This window comes from Alosa sapidissima, chromosome 11 (assembly GCF_018492685.1).
Source record: "Alosa sapidissima isolate fAloSap1 chromosome 11, fAloSap1.pri, whole genome shotgun sequence".
Taxonomy (NCBI): Eukaryota; Metazoa; Chordata; class Actinopteri; order Clupeiformes; family Clupeidae; genus Alosa; species Alosa sapidissima.
The window spans coordinates 11,022,918-11,045,160 of NC_055967.1; the positions used below are offsets into that span (position 1 = coordinate 11,022,918).

General features: G+C 44.4%; 2 protein-coding genes across 15 annotated transcripts in view; both read right to left on the reverse strand.

The window, feature by feature from the left end:
- Positions 1-3,270: 3,270 nt before the first annotated feature.
- On the reverse strand, positions 3,271-17,673 carry wt1a (WT1 transcription factor a). 10 transcript variants are annotated; one of them, XM_042110704.1, is made up of 9 exons: positions 17,232-17,673; positions 14,003-14,116; positions 12,362-12,464; positions 9,888-9,968; positions 7,512-7,611; positions 5,315-5,462; positions 5,124-5,213; positions 4,527-4,610; positions 3,271-4,230 (listed from the first exon to the last, which is right to left on the reverse strand). In XM_042110704.1, exons 1-9 carry the CDS (start codon positions 17,671-17,673, stop codon positions 4,109-4,111), a joined length of 1,284 nt encoding a protein of 427 aa, XP_041966638.1. In that variant the 3' UTR covers positions 3,271-4,108. The 10 variants fall into 10 exon arrangements, with proteins under 10 accessions (XP_041966638.1, XP_041966635.1, XP_041966636.1 ...); XM_042110701.1 differs by having other exon boundaries at positions 4,518-4,610; XM_042110702.1 differs by having other exon boundaries at positions 9,888-9,971.
- A 44-nt stretch (positions 17,674-17,717) lies between these two features.
- The window catches only part of LOC121724267 (tropomyosin-1, isoforms 33/34-like), a 30,595-nt gene continuing 26,069 nt past the window's right edge, over positions 17,718-22,243 (reverse strand). For 4 of the 5 annotated variants that reach the window (XM_042110692.1, XM_042110690.1, XM_042110691.1 and 1 more), the window contains one exon: positions 17,720-17,824. In XM_042110692.1, the coding sequence (XP_041966626.1) occupies positions 17,768-17,824 (57 nt within the window). In that variant the 3' untranslated portion in view covers positions 17,720-17,767. Of the gene's footprint in view, positions 17,825-22,243 lie in introns of all 5 variants that reach the window. The other variant, XM_042110694.1, reaches the window with a different exon arrangement.

A 22,243-nucleotide genomic window follows, 5' to 3' on the forward strand; every position in this document is an offset into this window, starting at 1 on the left:
TAAAGACAGAAACAGGGGAAAAAATGAATGAATAAAACGAAAGGGGGAAAAAACATTCCGTTGAAGGTTCCAGTGATGCTCTTTGTTGCACGATTTCTCCACCGAGAGCCCCACCACCATCTTCAGCTGCACCTTGAGCGTTAAGATGACTTTAGAGGCCTGCAATGCAAGTGAACACTGTGCCAGTGGCCCACCCGGGGGAAAGTGCATGAGGCAAGCCAGCAGCCTCAGTCCTGTGATAACAGACGCAAGCATTGCTCAAGAGTGCGATTAGGACTGTGTGTGAGAGAGAGAGAGAGAGAGAGAGAGAGAGAGAGAGAGAGTGAGGACAGTAGGGCAACGTCTCTGGCAGGAGGCTGATGGAATGCAGCCTCTGCTGCGCACGAGGTGGAGGAACGATCCGTACCAGGGCCCCGACACCCACAGAATCATCGTCCTCTTCTGCCATTACGCCATTATCCCGGGAGGCCAAGAAACTGTCTCCTCTCCATTCCTTCTCCTCGCTCGCTCTCACTCTCTTTCTCTTGAACTCTCCATGCATCTTATCCTTTCTCTCTCACTCACTCTTACTCTGTCACTCCGGCACACCTGCTCCTATGGTTCATGGCCTGAGTCAGTGTGAGTCAGTTTTCAAATTTAAAAGCATACATTCATATTGCCTGTTGTCAGTTAAAAAGGTGACACGCAGTGTACTAATTTTAAAAGTGGAGTTTGTGTTGAAAGATCTCCACTTTAGTAATAGCCTGTCCTCGAGGCGAGCAATGAAATTGTTGAAATGTTTTATTTTTTATGTTGTGTTGAATTCATGTTTGTTTTTACAGTTTAACTTAAGCGGAGTCGTTTTCAGCTCAGGAGTGTGTCTTTGACCCCTAGGCAGTGTTGTTGAGAGGTACCAATGGTATAATGTCTCACTGAAAGTGTGACCCCAGCCCAAGGTTAAGTTCCTCTGTGTGTGTGTCTGCGTTTCACTTTTATTGCTCGGGCCTGATGGTGTTTTTAGTGGATGGGTGAGGGGTTGGATGGGTGGTTTTGGGCGGGGGTGGTGGTGAGTGGGGTTGTGTTGGACTACAGGGGGAAGAGAGAGGTGTGACTCTGGCAGATTTACAACAGCCTGCTGCCTCACATCATCTTCCCTCTCTCTCTCTCTCTCTACTGGATCTTAGTGAAGGGGCCCCGGCCTAATCCTTTAATGGCCGACGTCCTCCTCACCTGGCCCTCTGATAAACAAGCCCTTCTCTTCTGCGGGTCGTGCTCCCTTCCGACTCGCCCGCTTGCTCTGGCCTCGTCTAGGGTTTCTCCGCAGTCCGGCCTTATTTATCTCCTATCTTATCGCTGCGTGGGGGGGAGTGCAGTTGGACTCGCGGGGGCTGGAGGGCCACGGATGACCGGACCGGCGGGCCGGGTCATAAACATGTCAGCGACGTGGCCGGCTTGCTTTGACCAGCCAGGCGGCTTGGGGGCTCATCTGAGCAGAATCAACTCAACCAGCGCGGCTTTATGAGACTCATTTGCTGCTAAAGCCACATTTTACCCTATTGGGACACATACTTTTAACATCACACCCCCCCCCCCCCCCCCACACACACACACACACACACACACAGGCAGAGACACATTCATGCACATGCCCACGTCTACGCCCTCACACATATTCACTTACATCAACTTTATGCACATATACACAAATGCATACGCACACAGGGAGATGTGCAGTCAGGCTTACACATACAGTACACTTAGAGTCAAGCACACACAATTCAGTGGGAATAAAACTACTGCAGGATTCTTTTGTGAAAGGGTACTCTTTACAAATAGTAATATGAGTTCGGTCTCTCATGTAGGCATTGCACTGTGTGGTAGACAGAGCAAAAGTGGAGGCCTCCTAAGATGATCCTGTCATCTGAAGACCAATGATAGTGCTATCAGGTGCATGTAGGATTCAGGAGCCGTGGGTAGATCACAGGGCATCATCCACCTCCATATCAGACCACCTATCTCCAGCAAGGGCTTAGGCCTGATAGACTCGGTCACCGTCAGAAGCCACAGTCATGTAAGAATCAGGTAACGATCTCAATGACATCAAAGGAAAGAAGTTAAAGTTAAAATTGACTGATATTTAGCAGACACTTTCATCCAAACCGACACAGACTCACAACAGTGGGGGGAATCAAACCCCGATCGACTGATTGTAAGGCGGTGATGTTACCACCGCTCCACCACCACACCCACAAACAGATAGAGGTAATAAACATTAAACAATAACAATAAACAACAAAATAAAGTAATATCCCAGACAGTAATATTCCAGACAAATTACACTTCCAGTTCTGAGAATCAGACCTTTTCCTTTTCCGTTGAGACTCAAATCATAAAATGAACCAACACCCCCCCGACCACCCCCCCCCCCCCCCTCGCCCCTCATCCTAAGCATTGTAAAGTTGACTGAACTGGAGTTACAAAAAGCAGCCACCTCGCTTCAAAGGCCAAGCAGCTGAAATCTGGGACCGAGATTAAGCCCTGTCACTCTGACATATAGCGGGGGGTTTTTGCATGAGTAATGGGGTGGAGAGTCGGGCTGATTTACACAGCGTCCGAGCCAAGCAAATTGTTAAGAAGTAGATTTCCACCACAATATCCACCCCAGATCATGATGAAATGCCATCAGATAACATTTTACGCTTTGGAACCAGTACTTTTAAAAAACAAATAGTGGAGTGTGAAATTGGAGCTCTCAGTCATATTCTAATTTTCTCTAAACATTTTTGTTGAGACTCAATTTCAAAGACAAACGATGAGGGAAATGAGAAGCCATATATTGTTGGGCGGGGGAAAACAAGAGTGCAACAGAGTGCTGTCCTACAGTATGTGAGCTCTGTGATTAAAAAAGTGGACTACAGATGAACGTTTTTGTTTGTTTTACTTTTACTTTTTTTTTTACTTCTTCGCCATGCTTTCCCCTCCCACTGGAGGCTTAGGAATTTGAAGAAGAATGTGTTCAGAGATAAAGAAAACAGCCAGCCTTACAGTGCTGACTATTCTTACACAGTCCTCAGTGAGTGTTCAACAATCCTGACGTGTGTGTGTGTGTGTGTGTGTGTGCGTGTGTGTGTCTGTGTGTGTGACCTTCCCCACAGAGATGGCTGTCCAGAGAAATTGAGAGGGGCCAGGACCTGGGTTAGGTTTCTCTGTGGTCAACAAGCGATCTGCTCAAGCATCAACACTGGCTCACTGTCACCCTACACACCACCAACCCCCCTCAAAAAAACTCAGTTCAACTTCAACAAGTCTTTAATTCAAAGCTCAGTGGAGGGAAACCAATAACACGGTTGTCATATACCTTAAAAGCAAAAAAGGAAGGTTGTAATAATAAAAAAGGCAGCACTGATATGTGCTTCCCAAAGACAAAATATGAATGACCATAATAACAAGAATGCTTAAATTATACAGTTATGAAATATACCTTTTACGGTATTTCCTGGACCCTTCAAAATACTTTTTACAAGTATTAGAATCATATTTCCAATAATCACATGTCTGTTTTCCCCTTAATCTGTGAAACGCCACTATTATGTACAACTTCAGATATCACAGCCATTGGATCACAAAGCCAGTGCGACCAAATCATAATTTAATATCAGAGCATATTTACAAACACCAGAGAAGAGCTTCAGTAAAGAAAGTCTTATGGTTCTAACACAAATAAGAGCTGTACTGTGAACTTTTCAAATCTGAGTGACAACAAATGGAGCCTTGAAAAATAACACGCCTGACAACTAAAATAGAGCGAGAAATTCCTTCTAAAAACTTTTGTTGATAAAAAAATAATAATAAATTACACTGAAAATGAAAATTCACATCTAAAGAGTAACAACAACTCAAAGATGCTAATGGAGTTTCCTCATTTTCAAAATGGCCGCCCTCTTGTCTGACGCTATAGTGCTAGAAGCTTCTGAGCTTGCTCATGAGCTCCAGGGGGCGCTATACATGCAGGTGAGGGGCTGCTGGCTGACTCTCCTGCTTTGGTCCTGTGGAGATAGAGGCCCTGTCTTGCCAGGTCTGTGGGCAGCTCGACTGGAGCTTGCAGCAGGCATTAGCTCAGAGGCGAGCCTCAGATGGCCAGCTGCAGTTTGGTCAGGTTCCTCTGATGCATATTGTGGTGCCGGACGAGCTCGTCAGACCGGGCAAATTTCTTCTGGCAATTGGGCCACCTACAGTTGAAAGGTTTCTCACCTGACAGGAGGACAGGAAGAGAGAGGGAGTATTTCACTATACAAGTCCATTGTGCAATATTTAGGAAAGAATTGGAGGAGAAATAGTGTCAAATAAAAATTGATATTAAAATTGTATATTTTATTGGTTGTAAAGAACTATGGGAACAGGTCAAAACAAAGTAGCTCAGTGCTACCCAAATAATCTTTACTTGTACTTACAACATATTTGTTTTTATTCTTTAGTTTTATGTACCAGAGAAAGAGAAAAAGAGAAGTAAAATGTGGAAAAATAAAAGTTTTACGCACTTGTTTTACCTGTATGAGTCCGGGTGTGGGTCTTAAGATGGTCAGACCGTGAAAACTTTCTCTGACACGTCTCGCACTGGAACGGTTTAACTCCTACACAGACACATATACATACATACATGGAGAGAGAAACAGAAAACGGTGGATGCCAGGAGGGAAGCCATTCCAGGAGACGCCAGAGTGGAGCCACTTCCTGCTACAGCATGCTAATGCTAACACTAATGCTAACATCAATGCAACATCGCAAACAGCACGATGGGAACACTATGGAGGTCTATTTTCAGGTTTGCATTGTTCACAACTGAGAAGCCATCGCTGAGCTGAACCCAGGGAGTCTTTTAAATGTTCTATATAGAACTGTTGAAGGTACTTCAACAAATGGTTCTGATTGAAATCTTTCTGAGTGGAATCTGAGTGGAATCTTTAAAAGTTCTCCCAAGGAACCTTCTCCTAAGGTGCTATAAGTTTTTTTTTTTTTTTAGGTGGGGTGAGTGGTTAGGCACACAAACATTCTCATGCAGGTTGAAGCAGGTAGTGAAATGGAGAGTGCAAAAGGCAGATACTTAGAGAGAGGCAAAATGAATGGGAAGGGCCGAGACTCCAAACCTGTGTGCCTTCGCTGGTGTCTCTTCAGCTGGTCTGACCTGGAGAACCTCCTTCCGCAGTCTGTGAAGTCACACTGGTAGGGTTTTTCGCCTAATGAATAGAGCAGGATCAGCGGTGAGGGGTTTGCTGAGTAGAAGTGAGGAAGTAGGCCTTCAAGATCACTGATGACTTACTCTCTTCCCAATCCTTACCTGTGTGCTTGCGGCTGTGCATCTGAAGGTGGGAGAGTTTGAAGTAGCGCTTGTTACAGCCGGGGTAGGCGCACATGAATGGCCTCTTCTCGTTGGTCTCTGATGAGCGTACAATGGCCGGGGTGATGCCAGGCACTCTGCGGACATCCTAACAAGACAGGGGCCACCCACGTGAACACGCTGGCATTTCACCCAAGAACAAACTAGGTGACATTTCACGACTCAAACTGGTTCTCACAGAGTGGTTACAGTGTAGCAGTAGCTCAAGGCCATGGCCATTTGTCTCAGAGGGCCAGGGTGGAGCTTATTGACCGTAAATATCTCTGGGAAGCATTCCCATCCATAGCAACACACCTAACACCTTCTTGACTGACTTGCTTGGTAACCTACATTCATTTGCTACAATGAAGTAGCTTCTAAGCAGCTGCCTGAATCCAGATGAGAACTGGCATGTGGCCTGTACAAAAACCAGACTGTGATTTGGAGTAAGATGCTGCATTAGATAAGCATGGATAAATGAATCAAATTAGATTTACTTCACAGCCTTGCAAAGAAAGCTATTTACACAAGAGAGTCGCTGTTTTTCAGCATTTTGCATTTTTTAGCAACTCCACAGGCTTGATTGAACTGCTCTCTTTGGGCACCATGTGATTAAAAGAAACCTTAACCCCAACCCTAACCCTTAGCCCCTAAACCTATCCAAGGAACACCTCACTAAGGAACGGGTCTGGCCCTGGGCGGTGCCAGATCAAGCCAGGCCTCTTCCAGCTGGTACTTGAGTGGATGTCACAGAGAACAGACTGCCCATAAAAGGGTTCTTGAACTCAACACAGGGTCCTTCCGCAGAGGACAAATGAACAACCCAATTCTCCGTAAGTGTGCGTTTAATAGATTATCATTTGGAGGGTGGGAGGCCTAATTATATTGGAATTAGCTGTGATCACGCAGATTAAGCCTGGCCTCTGATTTACTATGTAAATGTTGGCTGTTAGTCACAGGCACTGCACAGACCCTATTAGAGATCTGCGCCAATCTACCCCAGCCACCACCACCCACCCCCACCCTATCCCACCCCCACCCTCTCCTCTCCCAGACCCCTCTGTCCCATCTGCTCCTCATTAGCCTGTGCTTAGCATAATGACGTTTCTGGACACCGCCACGGTAATTAATGTATGTTAAGTGCTATTGATAAGTAAATTACTTAAAGTGTTTTACGGCTGTTCCCGTCTCATCTTATCTATCCCATGGGGCTGATAACACCCAACAGTCAGGGCACACTGTCTACCCAAATTCTCCGAGAGCTCCGAGCTCTCTCTGTGGGAGCAAAGTCAAGTCTAAACACAGGTTATCTGGCAAAGGCATGTAGTTTTACAAGGGGACAGATCTTTCAATGGCTTCTTGAGTAGACCCCAACATATTTAACATGTGATGTGCGTTATTTAGTCGGATTCTTTCTGAAACAATAAGGGGACAGAAACCTGGAAACGTTGAGGAAAAACATCCTCGTCTGAACGAGTGGAACAGCTCTGGACTATCTCTGCTCGCAGTGCTTTCAAGCCTCTGGCGGACATTAATTAGGAGCTAATGATTTATTAGTGCAGGCCCGGGTATGGAAACTGTATCTTTATTGCTAATGGAGCTCTTGAAAGTGATTCTTCTTCCCTTTTCATCCCAAAATACCTTCTAAATGTTTCAAGCCCTGCTTCCTCTCACATAACAATTTCATTGCATCAGCCTTTTTTTACTTTCCTCTTCTTTCTTTCTTTCTTTCTTTCTTTCTTTTGTTTTTTCTTTCTTTCTCCCATCTCTTCCTTCCTTCATTTTTTTCTTTCTTTCTTTCATTTTTCTTCTTCCATTCCTTTCTTCCTGTTCTTTTCTTTCCTTTGTCTTCATCACCCCATCTCACTTTCACGTCTGCACCCTCAGTGTTGGTGGAGCCTGCCCTGGGCATTCTAGTGTGCTGAGCGTGCACGCCATCTCCGTCTGCAGAGGCCCGTGCCTCTCTGTTGGCACTCTTGTCCTGACCTTGGCCCTCAAGCTTGCAGTAGCAGGAGCTGGAGTGTGCAGGCAAGCGCCGGCCCCAGCATGAACTCTCTCTGCGGCAGCAACCCCCCCCCACTCCCCCCCCACCCTTCCCCTCCATCTCCCCCTCCACCTCCATCCAACCTCCACCCCCACAGAGTGAGCGAGGACTGACCTGGAGGCCTCGGAAGACGCCGTGCGTGTGGAAGCGGTACTGCGTGCTGCAGCTGTACACCATGGGCGTGCTCGGGTCGCTCTCGTAACCCGCTGCGTGGCTGTGGAGGCGACAGGACGGCTCAGTTTTAAGACAGGCAGCGAGAAGATTATCACACCAAAAGAAAAAATCTGTTTAATGAGGCATGCAATTGAAAGTAAAGCAGTGATAAAATGCACCAGTGCACAGCATAGCATTCAAGGATATCTTGTGTTACTACAATGCAATTTTAAACAGAGTATCAATAACAATGGCTTAACATAAAACCAAACCAGTTTACTGTTCCTACATCTGTCACTAAATAGTTGAATTGTGTTTAGATGACACATGCCGTACAAACGCAATCCCTCAGTAAAGTTTAAGGGTAAAAAGAAACCCTGTAATTCAGTTTGACAGTGGGGCAAATTGCTCTCTGCTCTTTAGTGCCATATATCCAGCTCTGAAATCCCAGGTAGGGGCCCAGAATGACAAGATGAATGGGGAACTGTGTACCGCCCTCAGATTTATCCGCGAGTCTGAGTGCTCACCTCGTAGTCCCCAAACAGTGACCCTGGATTAGCGCACGTCTCCCTCCCCTCGGCATGCTGTACAGCCTCTCCTCCGCCGAGGTCGCGGCGGCGCGGGAGAGTCGGGGAGGGAGACAGCCGTAATGCCGACAGACAGCTCCACTCAGATTCAGCTCAGCCCAGCTCACAATGGACGGTATACGGCACAGAGCGTCGGACTTGTGGCCAAGGGCTTTCAACATCGTCATTCAAAAAGAAAGAGAAATTGAGTGATAAGCTAATATCGCATAGTTTTGATGTTTTTAGGTTAGTTGCCTGTTTTGTGCGAAACTTATTTTTTGATCAGTCTTAGGATTCCTCTGAAAATGTGTGTTTTATCAATGTTGGAATTCCTGTCTAAAATCTGTGGTACTGTGTTCAAACATTTAGAGATTTACTTAATGTTTTGGATGGTAGGAGGGGCAGGATTTGTGTCCCTTTCGATCATAGATGAAAAAAATAAAATAAAACAACTTTGTCTGCGATGCATAAAGCCCCCTTTGTCTCCTCGCCGTGCGCTGTAAGACACCCAGACTAGGGGGACAGTGCAGACAGCATCCTGTGATAAATCTCCCTACAGTTCCTTCATTCACTGGCTCGTAGTGGCTGTGCGGTTGCACTGGGCTTTGGCCCTGGGCTCCTGAGTCCTCCTGGCCTTGGGATCCAGGCACTGCCGCTGGGTGCTAAAGGTGGAGGGAAGGAGGGGAGGGGGGGGTTGCCGGCACTCGGCTGGAGGAGAACCAGAGGAATCAGGAATCAGAGCTCTGGCTGTGATCTCCTCCTCATGCGGAGATGGGCCCCTGTGAGTCTGATTTTCCACAGACTGGCCTCTTGTCGCACTCACACTCGCATTTAGCAGCGGATTAATCATCCAGTCGCCCCTTTTCTGTCTCGGTATGTTTTTTTTTTGTTTTTATTCATTTTTTCTTTCTTTAATGGAACGGGAGGGAAGGGGAGGGGAGGGTGAGGCACAAGGGTCACAGTCTCTCTGGAGATAGGCGCACACAGTTGTGGCGCGGCGCACCGAACGGGATGGCGGGCCCAGCTCCAAGGGGTCGGGTTGTCCTATTGTATAAGCCAGGCTACTTCCACCAGCTCCCGGCCAAGAGAGACCCCCTTTTCCTACGCTCCCGTCTCCCGGCCTGGTCAAGGTTGACACGCCGCGCTGGGAAATATACGACAGGATACATTTCCCCCCCAGCAGACAAAACAGACAGACAGACACACACACACACACACACACACACACACACACTCATACACACACAAACACACACACACACTGACTGCACATGACCCCTAACATGAACATGGAAGCAGACAAGTCGAGGTGACAGGCCTAAGTCTCAAATTTAGACCTTTTGTAGTTGCATTATGCAACCATTACAAAGAAGGCAAGCATTCCAGGTTAATCCTTCAAACTTTGTCAAGGACATTATGACAGCTGTTTTCTTCATTAAATGGATTGACAAAAACTATTTTCGCTATTTTAAACTATTTACATTAGGCTATTGCACTGTTCACCCAGCACTTGCCTAACCACAATTATTAAAAAATGCATTTTCATTTGCATTTAGAGGTATGTCAATATACCATATTTCTGCCCATAAACGGAATGGCAGCCCTAATCTATCATGCGATGCACATAGTGAGTGACTGGTCAAATGTGTGATTTAATAAAGGGGAGCTGTCGGGCCCACTACTATTCTGTGGCCATCGCAAAGATGGATGGCTGCTAATCCAGACCAAAGAGGAATTTCTCAGATGACAGGAGTGGGTCACGTTGACATACCTCTTAATGGTAGAAGCCAGCGTGTTAACAGGGTTCCATCCCATGCATTCCAGCTGAGATGCCATTTGGTATAAATTATCGCTGCTGGGGATTCAAACAAATAGAAAGACGGCTTTAAGAAAAAAAGTATTAATTTCCCTCTAACTCTGGCAGCGGGAGACATCTCTATTTAAAAAACAGTAACACAGAGAGAAGAAAAGAAAGCTAAATCTCTATGGGAGTCAGAGCTATGATTGAAAAATGTCCCAGTCCCCCTTCCCTATTTTGACTGACAACGGCTAATGAATGTGTTATGCACCAAGAAGCTGCCCAGGCTCAACAGCGTGGTCATCGGTTAATCAAACAGGGAGGCAGCGCGTCCCTTAGACACCATACGTGCCCATACGTTATTAAAAATGTAAAAAAAAAACAAAAACAGAACTATGCCAGACCCTGGGGCCATCCATTCTTTAACCTGCCAGGTGCTTACCCAAACACATAGCTGAGATTTATACGCTGCGCCCCTGACACTCCGGTGTTTCATCACAACGCCAGTGGACGGGGCGCTGGGCAGCTGTGGTGCCTGGTACAACTCTGAACAGAGGAGAGGAGCGCAGAGGAGAGGAGAGTAAAGGAGAGGAGAGGGGAGCTGAGCTAACGGCCTTAGCTAACTGTCCTCTTCAGGCTCTCTCAAGCAAACGGTGCTCAACCGAGACCCCCCCCTCACCCCCTCACCCCATTAGAGCGCTACCGGAGCTGAATTTAGAGCAAACCACTGGTGGGCTCCCGGTGACCCACGTAACAGTGTGCAGGTGCAGATAATCCCCTTGCTTTTTGACAATGTGTACACGAAAAGAAACATTAGAGGTCTGATTTATACGCGCACACTCACCCCAGGGATTTATCCTGAAAGGTGCGGGCTAATTTGGCCAAGATGCTTCTGTTTACTGTAAGATACTGCATGGTAGTTGCTCAATTCACTATTCAGTTTTTTCTTTCTGGGAAATGAACTGTGCAGACAGTTGACAGTCCTGCGAAGGGTATTTGGCCATGGTTTTGTTTTTGTTTGGCTTAGCCTTCTAGATATCTGCCTTTCCGAGTTTGGAGTGGAGCAGTAACCTGTGTTGAGCTGGAGGTTTTGATAAGTGGACATGTTTTTATTCCATCCAGGCCCCCATCCGTCGGGGCTAAAAACGGCAGCGCTGCCTCTGGTCTCTGTAAATACAGTGCTGCTGGTACCAGGCGTCCGATTAGAGAGCGGCCTGCGGAGCTTTTGATTTGAGCCTTCCCAGCTCCGGGTCTCTGCGGCAGATTATCAGGGCTGTTTATGACATTCGAAGAACCAAAAAGAAAGAGGACGAAAAGAGGAAAAGAAAAAAAAAAACAAAGAAGAGACTAGAAAACTGACTGCTGCAGCACATGGGCTGAGCATTACCAAACTCTCCCACTCTGGCTTTCTTTCTTTCTTTCTTTCTTTCTTTCTTTTGTCACCCCTCCCTTTCTCTCTTTTGTCCGCTCTCTCCGTCTTCCCCTTATCGACGTGAACTCTGTTATTTTGAATCGGTGTATTCTCCCCAAAGTGAGAAAAGAGAGCACGATACGTCGAATACATGCGAGGAATGCGAGTTCATTTTGAGTCATCTCAGGCATACGAGTGAGTAAACAGCCCTGTGAAGTTTTGCTGGATTGGACTTTCTTCTTCCTCCTCCTCCTCTTCCTCCTCCTCCATCCAGCCATTTTATCTGAATGAGGAATTCCAAACTGGTAAAACAGAGTGGAAACTGGTAGTGGATTACAAGCGTTTATTTTGGCCAGTTGCGTTCTGCTGTGTGGCCCCCCTGACCTCCGATAAGACAGGACTGTAATGGATACAGCTGGACCGCGCCGTGCTTGGGGCTATCAATTATAATTATGTCCATTTACAACACAGCGCTCAGCAGTTTATGAGCGCAACGGGGAAGTCCAGCACACTGAGCTCACAAGTGTGTTTGAACACAAAAAAAGCATCGGTCACTCAGACAACATGCAAATGCCTGAGCCTGTGATGCCAGAGATTAGCACTGGCCGTTTTTGGGGAGAGCGTGCACAGTTCAACCGTCCCTTTCCTCTCCTTTGCTTCTCCGGAAGCATGGCGATGTAGACAATGGCACCATGACATCTGAGAGGGCGGAGGCCCTTACACATTGACCATTGTCTTGGCCTGACCACAGCGCAGGTCATTTGCCCAAATGGCTACACTGGAGTGGAGCTGAACATCCTGTTTAACCTTGCCAACCTTCTCTGAGTAGGGTTCATAACCATATAGATATGTGTATACTTTCTCTTTCTGTTTACAAACAGAACACTGCTTCAGCCAGTGCTCCAGTAGTGCTATATTTAAGCCTCTTGGGCAGAAAAGCCCAATGGGAATCCACAACACCTTCAGGGATGGTGTTTAGGATATTTGGGAAACAGGGTAGTAAAGAGAGGATGTACTGTGTGCTCCAGGTGCCTACCTGTTGTAAGGGTTCCTCAAGAGCAGTGCTTGACTGCCCCCACAACTGTCTGAAGGTGTGTGACAACCATACACTGGGGGAGGAACAGGATACTGCTGTTCACCTACACACACACACACACACACACACACACACACACACACACAGAGAGAGAGAGAGAGAGAGAGAGAGAGAGAGAGAAAGATAGAGAGAGAGATGAGCTAAATGCACTAGATGAAGATGAAGTTTCAAACAAAGGAGCCAAAGACATTGCAACTTTATCAAACAGTACTGCTCTGTGTATTTAGGTCAGGGTTATAAAGCAAAGCGGTAATGTGGAAACACCACAGTCTATCTAACACTGCAGTCTATCTAAACGGCTTACAGTTAGTTATTTGTCTCGAACACATCTCGGTAAAAGGCTGTAGCAAACTGTAGCACTATGGCTGACTAAAATGACGAGTTAGCTCACAGCTGTGTTCTGCAGCGATAATGAAGGTATTTATAACTATTATCCAAACACTCAGAAGAATCACATGCCACTCTCCATTCCAGGGGGTTCCCAAACAGCCCAGTGTGCTTTAAAGCTACTCTGCACTCAAGCAGACATTTTCTTTTACAAATGCCTTTTTAATGTGAAAGCTACACAGAGAGCGCCGACCCCTTTCCTCGCGTTTCAGCCCTTTCCCGTAATTACCCTCAAGTGTTATTTAATCTCAAATTTATTCTCATTCTCAAAATCAGAATGGATGCGTGTTATCCTATTATAAGGTGACCAAGGGGATACCATCATGCATCACCCCCCCGCCTCCCTTTTTTTTTAAAAAAAAAAAAAGAAAAAAAGAACAGACTGCTTGAGAAAAGAAAAAAAAACATAGTTGGCTGACAACTCTTTTGCTCTGTGCTCTAGTGTAGCAATAAGCACTGAGAGATGGGGTGAGGGTCTCTCTGTGTGTGTGTGTGTGTGTGTGTGTGTGTGTGCGTGTGTTTGTGTGTGTGTGTTTGGACACAACAACCTGTGAAATGTAGCCGCAGACACAGTGCCGTTATGAAAACAGCGAGCTCGTCTTTGAAGCTGTTAAGCAAACCGCCTCGCTTTCTTTATTGCAACATGCAAATGAAGGATCTGGACCTGGGCCTCCATCTGCACAACATTGTGAATCGGTCCCCTGACAGTTCTAGAACATTCCAAAAGGCCTCTAACTCTCGCCCTGTCTCCAACGATGACTTCCAAAGATAGGCCCTAGAAAAGTCCCCGTGTAACCGTGGTTGAGTCAGAGGCATGTAGGACAGGAAAATAGAGGCATGTAGGACAGGAGAATAGAGGCATGTAGGACAGGAGAGAATAGAGGCATGTAGGACAGGAGAATAGAGGCATGTAGGACAGGAGAGAATAGAGGCATGTAGGACAGGAGAATATCTAATAAAGTTGTGGGCTGCAATGACAAAGCTTACCTAATTGTGACACATATATTCACACACACGCGTGCATGAACGCACAACACACACACACACACACACACACACACACACACACACACACACACACACACACACACACATACACGATATATACACAAATTAAAATACATGAAAATAAATACAATACACAGAAAACATAAATACACACATAGACAGGGCAGCAATTAAAATACAGTTTACCCATGTTGGTTGGCTGTGCAATGGAGTCCTCATGCTTGAAGGTGTGGTTGGCAAACTGTGATGGGTGGTGTGTTGGAGTGTGTCCGTAGTTGGTGGCTCCATCGAACGCATAACCTGTGTGGGGAACAGTCATCTCAATCAGCCCTGCGTACAAAAGGAATTCAGAAAAAGTCATACACAAGGAACTGAATTCATATCACACAGAACTAACTTTTTAAAGTGAAGAGAACCTATTTTGAAAAGAAAATAGAGTATTTTGTTTAGACTTGTAACATGTTGGTCAGTAAGTACATTTTTAAGAATATGCAGTGATCTAGCAACATTACTGTACCATAATGCTCTCTGTCTTAACCTTATCCTCAAGTTAACTTTAACCCTGAAACTGAAACCACACACATTATGGTAGGTATGAATTCATATGATATATTTACAAAAACAATGAGCTCATAAGCATGTGTTGTAATGTAAAGGGTCAGTGAAAATTCCAAGCGCATCCATCAAGGTGTTGACAGTGCCGCGAGACCCTTTTGTGGTTAATGGGTACACAACCCACCCATCCCCCCTCAAAAACAACCACCACAGCCACCCCCCCCTTCCCTGACTTGCTCCCCTGCCTCGGTGAAGCCCCACGGGGGGCGAGAACGAACGCACCCAGTGTGAAAACAAACCCTGGCAGGACACCGAAGGGGCCGACACCAGGTTTAGTGGGTGAGTCATGCCTCTCGCTGACCCGGAGTCTGCTGGCGACTCGTAAATCACCCTGCTCCTCACATGGACACCATTAATTACCCAGCACCACTCACTTTCACCATCACAGCCAGAGAGGGGGAAAAAAAACTCATTAAAGGCACCCATTTCTCTTCAGCTTAAGACTGAGAGGAGTCGGATGTGCTGGGAGATGAGATGAGGAGTCAGGCGGAGTTTGGGTGGAGGCATCTGGAGGTCTGCTCAGTGACCTGGCACACCCTGGGGTAAAGAGGCACAGAGGGTGCCCACTATGATGGTGGAGTTCTAAGTGCCTGGCACACCTTAGCCAATTCTGGGTTGGCAATACAGTGAGTGCAATGATGAACAACTTGGTAAAATATTTCACATGCGTTCATAGTTCCAAAGATTCTTTGAATTTTGTGTTTAGCTTTTCACATACACAATCATTAAACTGTTAGATATATCTACAAGTAACATCATTATATACCCATAATACTGTATCAGTTTTTTTCTTTTTTTTTTAAATAGGGAACTCATGTGCGAGACACATCTGTTTATAAATTAATTTGCAATTTGCTTTTCTGTAGGCAGTTGTTTACTAGCAGCTGTTGCATGAGAGAGTGCAGATGATTTAAAATTACTTCTGGAGTGCTAGTTTATGAAGCATAAGCAAAGTATTTATTAGGTTATTCATTCATATTGGCTAAAGCTCTGTTTATATCAGATTATTACATTAACAAACAATAAATACTTTAAGGAACTGTCTCATTTACTCTGACATAGTAACTGACATGTTATAAAGTAGTAATGATTAAATAACAACTAATATTTTACTTACAGACAATTTCGTCTTAACTATTCTTACCTCACACTTGCTCCTATTTGTGAAAGTGTCCCCGTATTTATCAGACAAATGAAAAGGTCTGTATGAACAAATAATGTGATCCTTTTGTTTGTATTTTCGTCATTATAACCCCATACAGATTGAAAATAATATATTGTAATATTATATTACAAGTATTACAATACATTTTAAGTTATATATTGGACTAATACCATTTTGAAAACCTTGGGAAATATGTTTTGTATAATTTAAAAGCAATCATAAAATGAAACGAATACTGTTAATGAACAGAAAATAAAATAAACCTGAACATTCAAAAGATGCCCTTTCTCATATCAATGCTCTGCATAAATTCATAAAGCAGCCAATATTGAGAACATTACATTCTCAAAGGTGATCAAGTGGTTATGTCTGTTAAGATCATGCGGATAGCTAATATTGAGAACATTACATTCTCAAAGGGGATCAAGTGGTTATGTCTGTTAAGATCATGCGGACCCCGTTGTTACCGTCTACATTGTGTTTCCCACAACATAGTGAGCCCTTCACACATTTATTTGGACATTTCATACTATATTGGCTAATATACTATATCATCATTATAGACTAACAAGTTTGATATTTTGTATAACTCATTTTAGTATTTAAATTGGGAGCATTTTAGAACGAATAAGTACAGCAATTACTGCACAAGACTTACTGTATAAAAACTGACACTCAGCAATTGACTGGTTTGCTATAGCCACAAAACAGACACACACCCATAGGTCAGTGTGAAATATAAAACAAACAAAATATAAAACAAACTGACCTCTGCTTTCCTTTCAAAATCCAATTCAAACATCCACATCTATCATATTTGGACAAAATATTAGTTTAAATGCCTGGCACTTAATGCCTTAATATATTTAGTTAATTATTCTGGAAGGATTGTGTTCACTCACTTTTCCTACTCACTTACAACTTACTTAAGTCTGTAAATAGTAACAAATTCAGATGCATTAATATCTGCACTGTCCAGTCAACTAATATAGAATATATGTTTATTAATATATTGTATGTTATATTAAACAACATGTTGGGTCAGAATTATTAGCTAAGTAACAAGACCAACTCTTATGGAATTAAAAATACTGTTAAAAATCTACATATTATAAACAGTAATTAAAACCTAGATTATGAGAGAAATTAATATGTAGTTTGATATTTAACATGAGCTGTTCTTTAATTAAACGGGAAAACTGTTAAACTCACAGAAGGCAATGAAGTGAGCAGGTACATGTATAAGGTAGAAAAACTCTCTAGTATTCAGGGGCAGTCAGGCAGATGACACTGGCTAAAGCTTGATTAGTCCAACCACTATACAGTAACATGGGAAATGATGAACCTTTGCAACTTTTGGACTGGCATCCTGACTAAAATAACCATGAAAGAAAAAGATAATCATTCTGCCAAGAGTAGGCCTATGCAACCGAGACACATACACACAAACACACGCACACACAAACACACGCACACACAAACACACACACACACACACACAAGTTCTTGATATCGTGTTTCAAATCAGCCAATGCCCAAACAGCCCATTTGAAACATTTGAAAAGTCACAATGTGTGCGTGTGTGTGTGTGAGAGAGAGAGAGAGAGAGAGAGAGAAGCGTTTTTGGACACTTACCCTGATTCCTGGAGGCAGGCTGGGCATCCATGCAGTTGGACAGGTAGGGCGTGTTGCTGAACATCCTGGGCTGAGTGGCCGTGGGCTGTGTGGGCGGCGGCGGCGGGGCCCCGAAGGCTCCGTAGCGGCAGGCCCCAGTGCCGGTGAACTGTCCCGAAAAGTGAACGGTGAAGGCGCTGATCCCGCAGTAGGGGTCCTCATGCGGGTCGGCCGCCGCACTCCAGCTGGGCTCCTCCTTGATGAAGGAGTGCGAGGGCAGGGAGCTGTAGGGGCCTCCGGCCGCCGGGTGGAAGTCTAGCACCGGGGCCCATTGAGGGGTGCTGCTGACCGGTAAGGGGGCACAGGTGGTCCCGTTGGCCGAGGACAGAGCAGGCATGGGAGGCGGCGGCGGAGGAGGCAGCAGGGTGTTGAGGTCACGCACGTCTGATCCCATGGTGGCCATTCGGGAAAAGCCGTCCGGAGGACAGAAGCGGGTCGCGAAGTGGGACCTGTCAATCAGCCAACCTGGATGTGACGGAAGTGAGCCTCTTCACGGATCACGATAAGAGGAGAAGACAATGTCTGGAGCAGATGTTGGCCTGGACTGATGGCACCTATCCAGCAACAATAAAGAAGAGAGAGACAGCGGCTTCAGATGAGAGTTCAGATCAGAGTTAAGTCCGACTGGGTCTCATGGTGATCAGCAAGGACCACAAGAAGAGAGTAGCCGTCTCCAGCAGACGCATCGGGTGAGGCAGACCGGACCGATCCGTGGAACAGTCAATCCTAGTCGAGGCGACGAGTCGATCCCAGTTAAGGCAGAGTTGGCGCTGCTCTGTGGTCTGTTTGGCTCCACTCTACTCTGCTCTTCACGGCACACGAGTGAATGAGCCAGAGAGCAAGAGTAAAAGAGTGGGAGTGGAAGAGAGGAGGAGGAGGAGGAGGAGGAGGAGGAGAGGAGAAGGAGTCAGCACTGGAGAGTAAGTGTGTCTGTTTTCTTTTGGGGAGCAGGAGAGGCGCCGATCTCAAACCCACAGAAGAGTGACGGAGGGAGGGAGGGAGAGAGAGGAGGAGCCAGAGGGGCCAGCGGGTGAGATGGATGAGAGCCCACTCCTCATTCATTTACTCTATCTCTTTCTCTGCCTAGCTTTCACACACACACACACAGATGCACGCAAGTACACTCGCTCACACACAAGGTATTATTCTAATTTTAGTATAGTCATGCATGTGGGAGTGTTTTTTTACTTTCACATCATTTACAATGTTTTTTTTACAGTAAAATTAAAATATTATTTGCAAAGCATTAGGTTTAGCCTACTTATAGATACGTTTTTCTTTCGTTGTTTTGTGATTAAACTATTTATAATGTATTTTTCGATAAAATTGCAATAAACGGTAGATTACATTAGCTAACAACTCCTTGATGCGTTCTGCATTTAATTTCTGATCAATGTTTTAAATTAGGCTACATGATGGCATGGTCTTGTCTTGCTGCGTTTGGGAGCCACTGATCTATCGCACCTCATCATCATCAGCCCCATCTGCGTCCACCGTTCCGATGTTCTGCGTTTCGCCTGCAATTTGTTTGTAGGGGACGGGAGGGGTTTGCTTTCTGAGAAACAACACCTAGAGAGTTGAATGCTGACTAAAAATAGTTTTGACATAAATTGTGGGTATTATTAATGGTGGGCCCATGTAATAGGCGAATTTAGCAAATAGGCTAGGGTGTATTTAATAACTCAATTTAAATGAATAGACAAGGTGAAATCACAAAGACTCCGTGCTATATACATACCCAAAATTGTTAGGGAGACGTCGCAACATCGAAAGAGGCTTTACTATAGCTGTAAATTGCTAGAGATTATGGGACAATATTAAACACAGTTTTATAGAAAACATAGAGACAGCTGCATGCACTTTCGTTCAAAAACTGGATGCAGGATCATACCATAAATAATAATGAGTATTACTAACATTATCACATTATTAACAAAATATATAAAGTTTATGAATTCTAAAATATGAAATAGAAACATATGATAAGCCATCATTTTCCATGTGTGTGTGGAGGATGAGCAGAGAGGATCGCCACTGATGTGAATGATCAGTATTAAATATTACTGATGTCGTCAAGGTGGTGGAGGCCCTAAATCAAATCAATACTGTCATTCCTGGCCCATGCTCTGCAACAGCTCACACACGGAATGTATATGGAGAGCGATAAAAAGGGGACCTTGAAATTGTGACGTTATGGTGCCGCGATGAAAAATGTGGGTGCACCTAAAGTTTGTGCTGGTGCACCTAAATAATACGAATAATAATTAGTAGTATTATTAGCAGTATTATTATTGTTACTATTATTATTGTGTCAAAATAAATGAACGCTCAAATAATTTCAATCAGTAGGCTAATCCCTGATGCAAGAGTGTCGTGATAAAAATGTATTTGCATTATTTCTTTTTATTCGAAAGGTGAATGTATTCAGGCTGTAAACTTTTCCGAAATTGTGTGTCTTAGTTTGTTGATTAACTAAAAATGAGGCCTAACTGGAATTTATAAACACTGCAGAATCATGTAGTCATATCTCCAGCAGCCTGTCATGAAAATCTTTTATTTCGATTTTTTTGTTCTTTCTCTAAAATTCCGATTGTTTTGCCTGAAGTCCAAAATATTATTAACTTTTAATGTTGAAACATTTGGCCTAAAACATCTTTTACAGGACAATATAGGCTACGCCACAGAGACCACTAAATAAAATGTAACCAGTAAATAAAAATTTTCGCGAATCCTATGAATGCTTATTTTAAGGAACCAAGAAAATCTGGAAGATTAATGTACTTTGGCTCGGTGGGAATTCTGTTTAGATAATAACGCCCGTCTCTTATCAGCTTATTAACGGAGAGGTCAGCCCGAAACTCATCCACAGGTGTTGACTTTTTGTTGAACTCTTCACAGAGGGAGGGGTGAAAACGGTTAACGGTCAAGTGATCCCAGCATGCGTTAAAACAAACCAAAGGGTAGCCCCTCACCCAGCGCACCACATGCATATATACATCCCCGTCAGGCGATCTCTGGGTCGGGCCAGGAAAGTTGTTACGTTATTTAAATTGAATAAAAAAAATAGCAGATAGGCTAGTATCACGCAATATCAATCGAGTAGGTTAGAGTCCCACAATTTTTATTCCCACTATTTAAGCGAAATGAGACAGTGTCACGTTTCACTGAATTTTCAATTAACACTGAAAATCCACCATTCATTTCACTATTTCAGTGAAACATTGATATTTTATGAGCAAAATGGGCTGAGGACAGATTGCAATATATGGAAAATTATATCATCTGTATCCCGGTTTGGTGGCATATCACAACACGCACACATGCGCATGCGCGAACACACACGGGAGATGAGAAAGGACATTTTTTCTTAACTCTTGGCATCAACCTTGTGAGCAAACCAACTGAGTGCATTTAAGGTGTCATCACAGCATAGATGTGGCACAGAGACATCTCTCACACATTAACAGTGAAAAGTCAGAAGTCAGTCACCTATTTACACTAATGTCAATCACCACCCACACACCTGGCATGGACAAGGTCCTGACAAAGCAAAGCAGAGGAGAAAATATGATGTCTCCTGTTTCATTGTGACCCATGATCATAAATCTCACTTACTATAACAGCATACCAGCAAAGGCATGTTGACAATTCATCTCATACTTTATGAAAGCATTATCCTATAACACCGTTGTCAATGCCATAAGAAGGTCTGCAAGCCCTGCCAAGCAATAATTGGCATTCTATTTGCATTGCAATCAGAAACAAGCATTCACATATTCGTTTTTTCCCCACAAAATGTCTTAATTCACAATGTTTTGTTTTGTTATTTGTACAGATGTCACATATAAACAGAAGCTGTTACAGAAGGTCAAATTTTTCCATGATACTTTTTCTTTCATCCATTTCAGATCATTGCATTTGTGTGGAGGCTAGTGTGACTGCACCCTGTGTGTGTGTGTGTGTGTGTGTGTGGGTCTGTCCTTGCCCTTTCCTCTCTTGGCACCATCTAACATTTGCACACATGAGTATAAACATAGCAACTCACACACAAACACACACACACAAACACACACAGAGAGAGAGAGAGAGAGAGAGAGAGAGAGAGAGAGAGAGAGAGAGAGAGAGAGAGAGAGAGAGAGAGAGAGAGGTACACACATGCAGATGTACATCTCTGCCAGAAAGAACCTGTCACATCAGTCATGCAGTCTGAGACAATATCAGCATACTAGGCAAGGTAAAATGCTGGGTGAAATGGGTATGATTTCTTTGCAGATAGCCACTGATGGCTATCTCATTCAAACAGAATGTCACAGCACATAACAAACACCTTGGTTACAGATTTAAGTCAAAATACAGCCAATGGAGAACACACACAACAGCAACCACAAAAGGTAACCACAGTAAAAATGAATCAAATGTGTAAGTCAGAGCATGGCTTGGGAGAGTTTGAAATACATGCAGACTCAACTTTATTTTATCATACTTCTGAGATGCACGTTGGAATATATATATGTGGCAATAAAAGAGAGATTACAGAGTGTCACAGTGATATACATTTTTATTTTTGCCAGAGATATAACTTGCATTCTCTGTCCATTAAAGGACATCCCGAGCCAAAAGACTTGTTTGTGTACAGCCCATAGTGGACACTGAATGAAAAGCTTTATTTTTTGCCAGTGCAATTGCCAGCTTCAAACCTTGCAAGTTGCATTTAATCATACGAGGTATTCGGCAGAGTCCTTGAACAGTCCCTGTGTCTTGATCTATGATAGCTTTTAAGGTTATCTTCATTGCTTCTGGTCTTGCCAACCACTCTGCGTCCATGGCAACAGTGACACAAACATCAGGGTTTGGAAGTATTAGAAAATCTGCTGCGTGTGGTCACACCATGGAAATGAGACAGTTCTTCGCACTCTGACTCCATCTCTGCAACGCTAAAACTGTCTGCAACACTTGGGTCTCTGGCCTGCATG

Excerpts from the sequence above, each read along its gene's own strand:
- wt1a (XM_042110697.1), bottom strand. The coding sequence starts at position 17,673 with ATGGCCACCATGGGATCAGACGTGCGTGACCTCAACACCCTGCTGCCT. Across the intron at positions 5,463-7,511 it reads GCGTCTTCCGAGGCCTCCAG|GATGTCCGCAGAGTGCCTGG; the intron begins GTCAGTCCTCGC and ends CTGTCTTGTTAG. Across the intron at positions 5,214-5,314 it reads GCACAGCCGCAAGCACACAG|GCGAAAAACCCTACCAGTGT; the intron begins GTAAGGATTGGG and ends TCTATTCATTAG.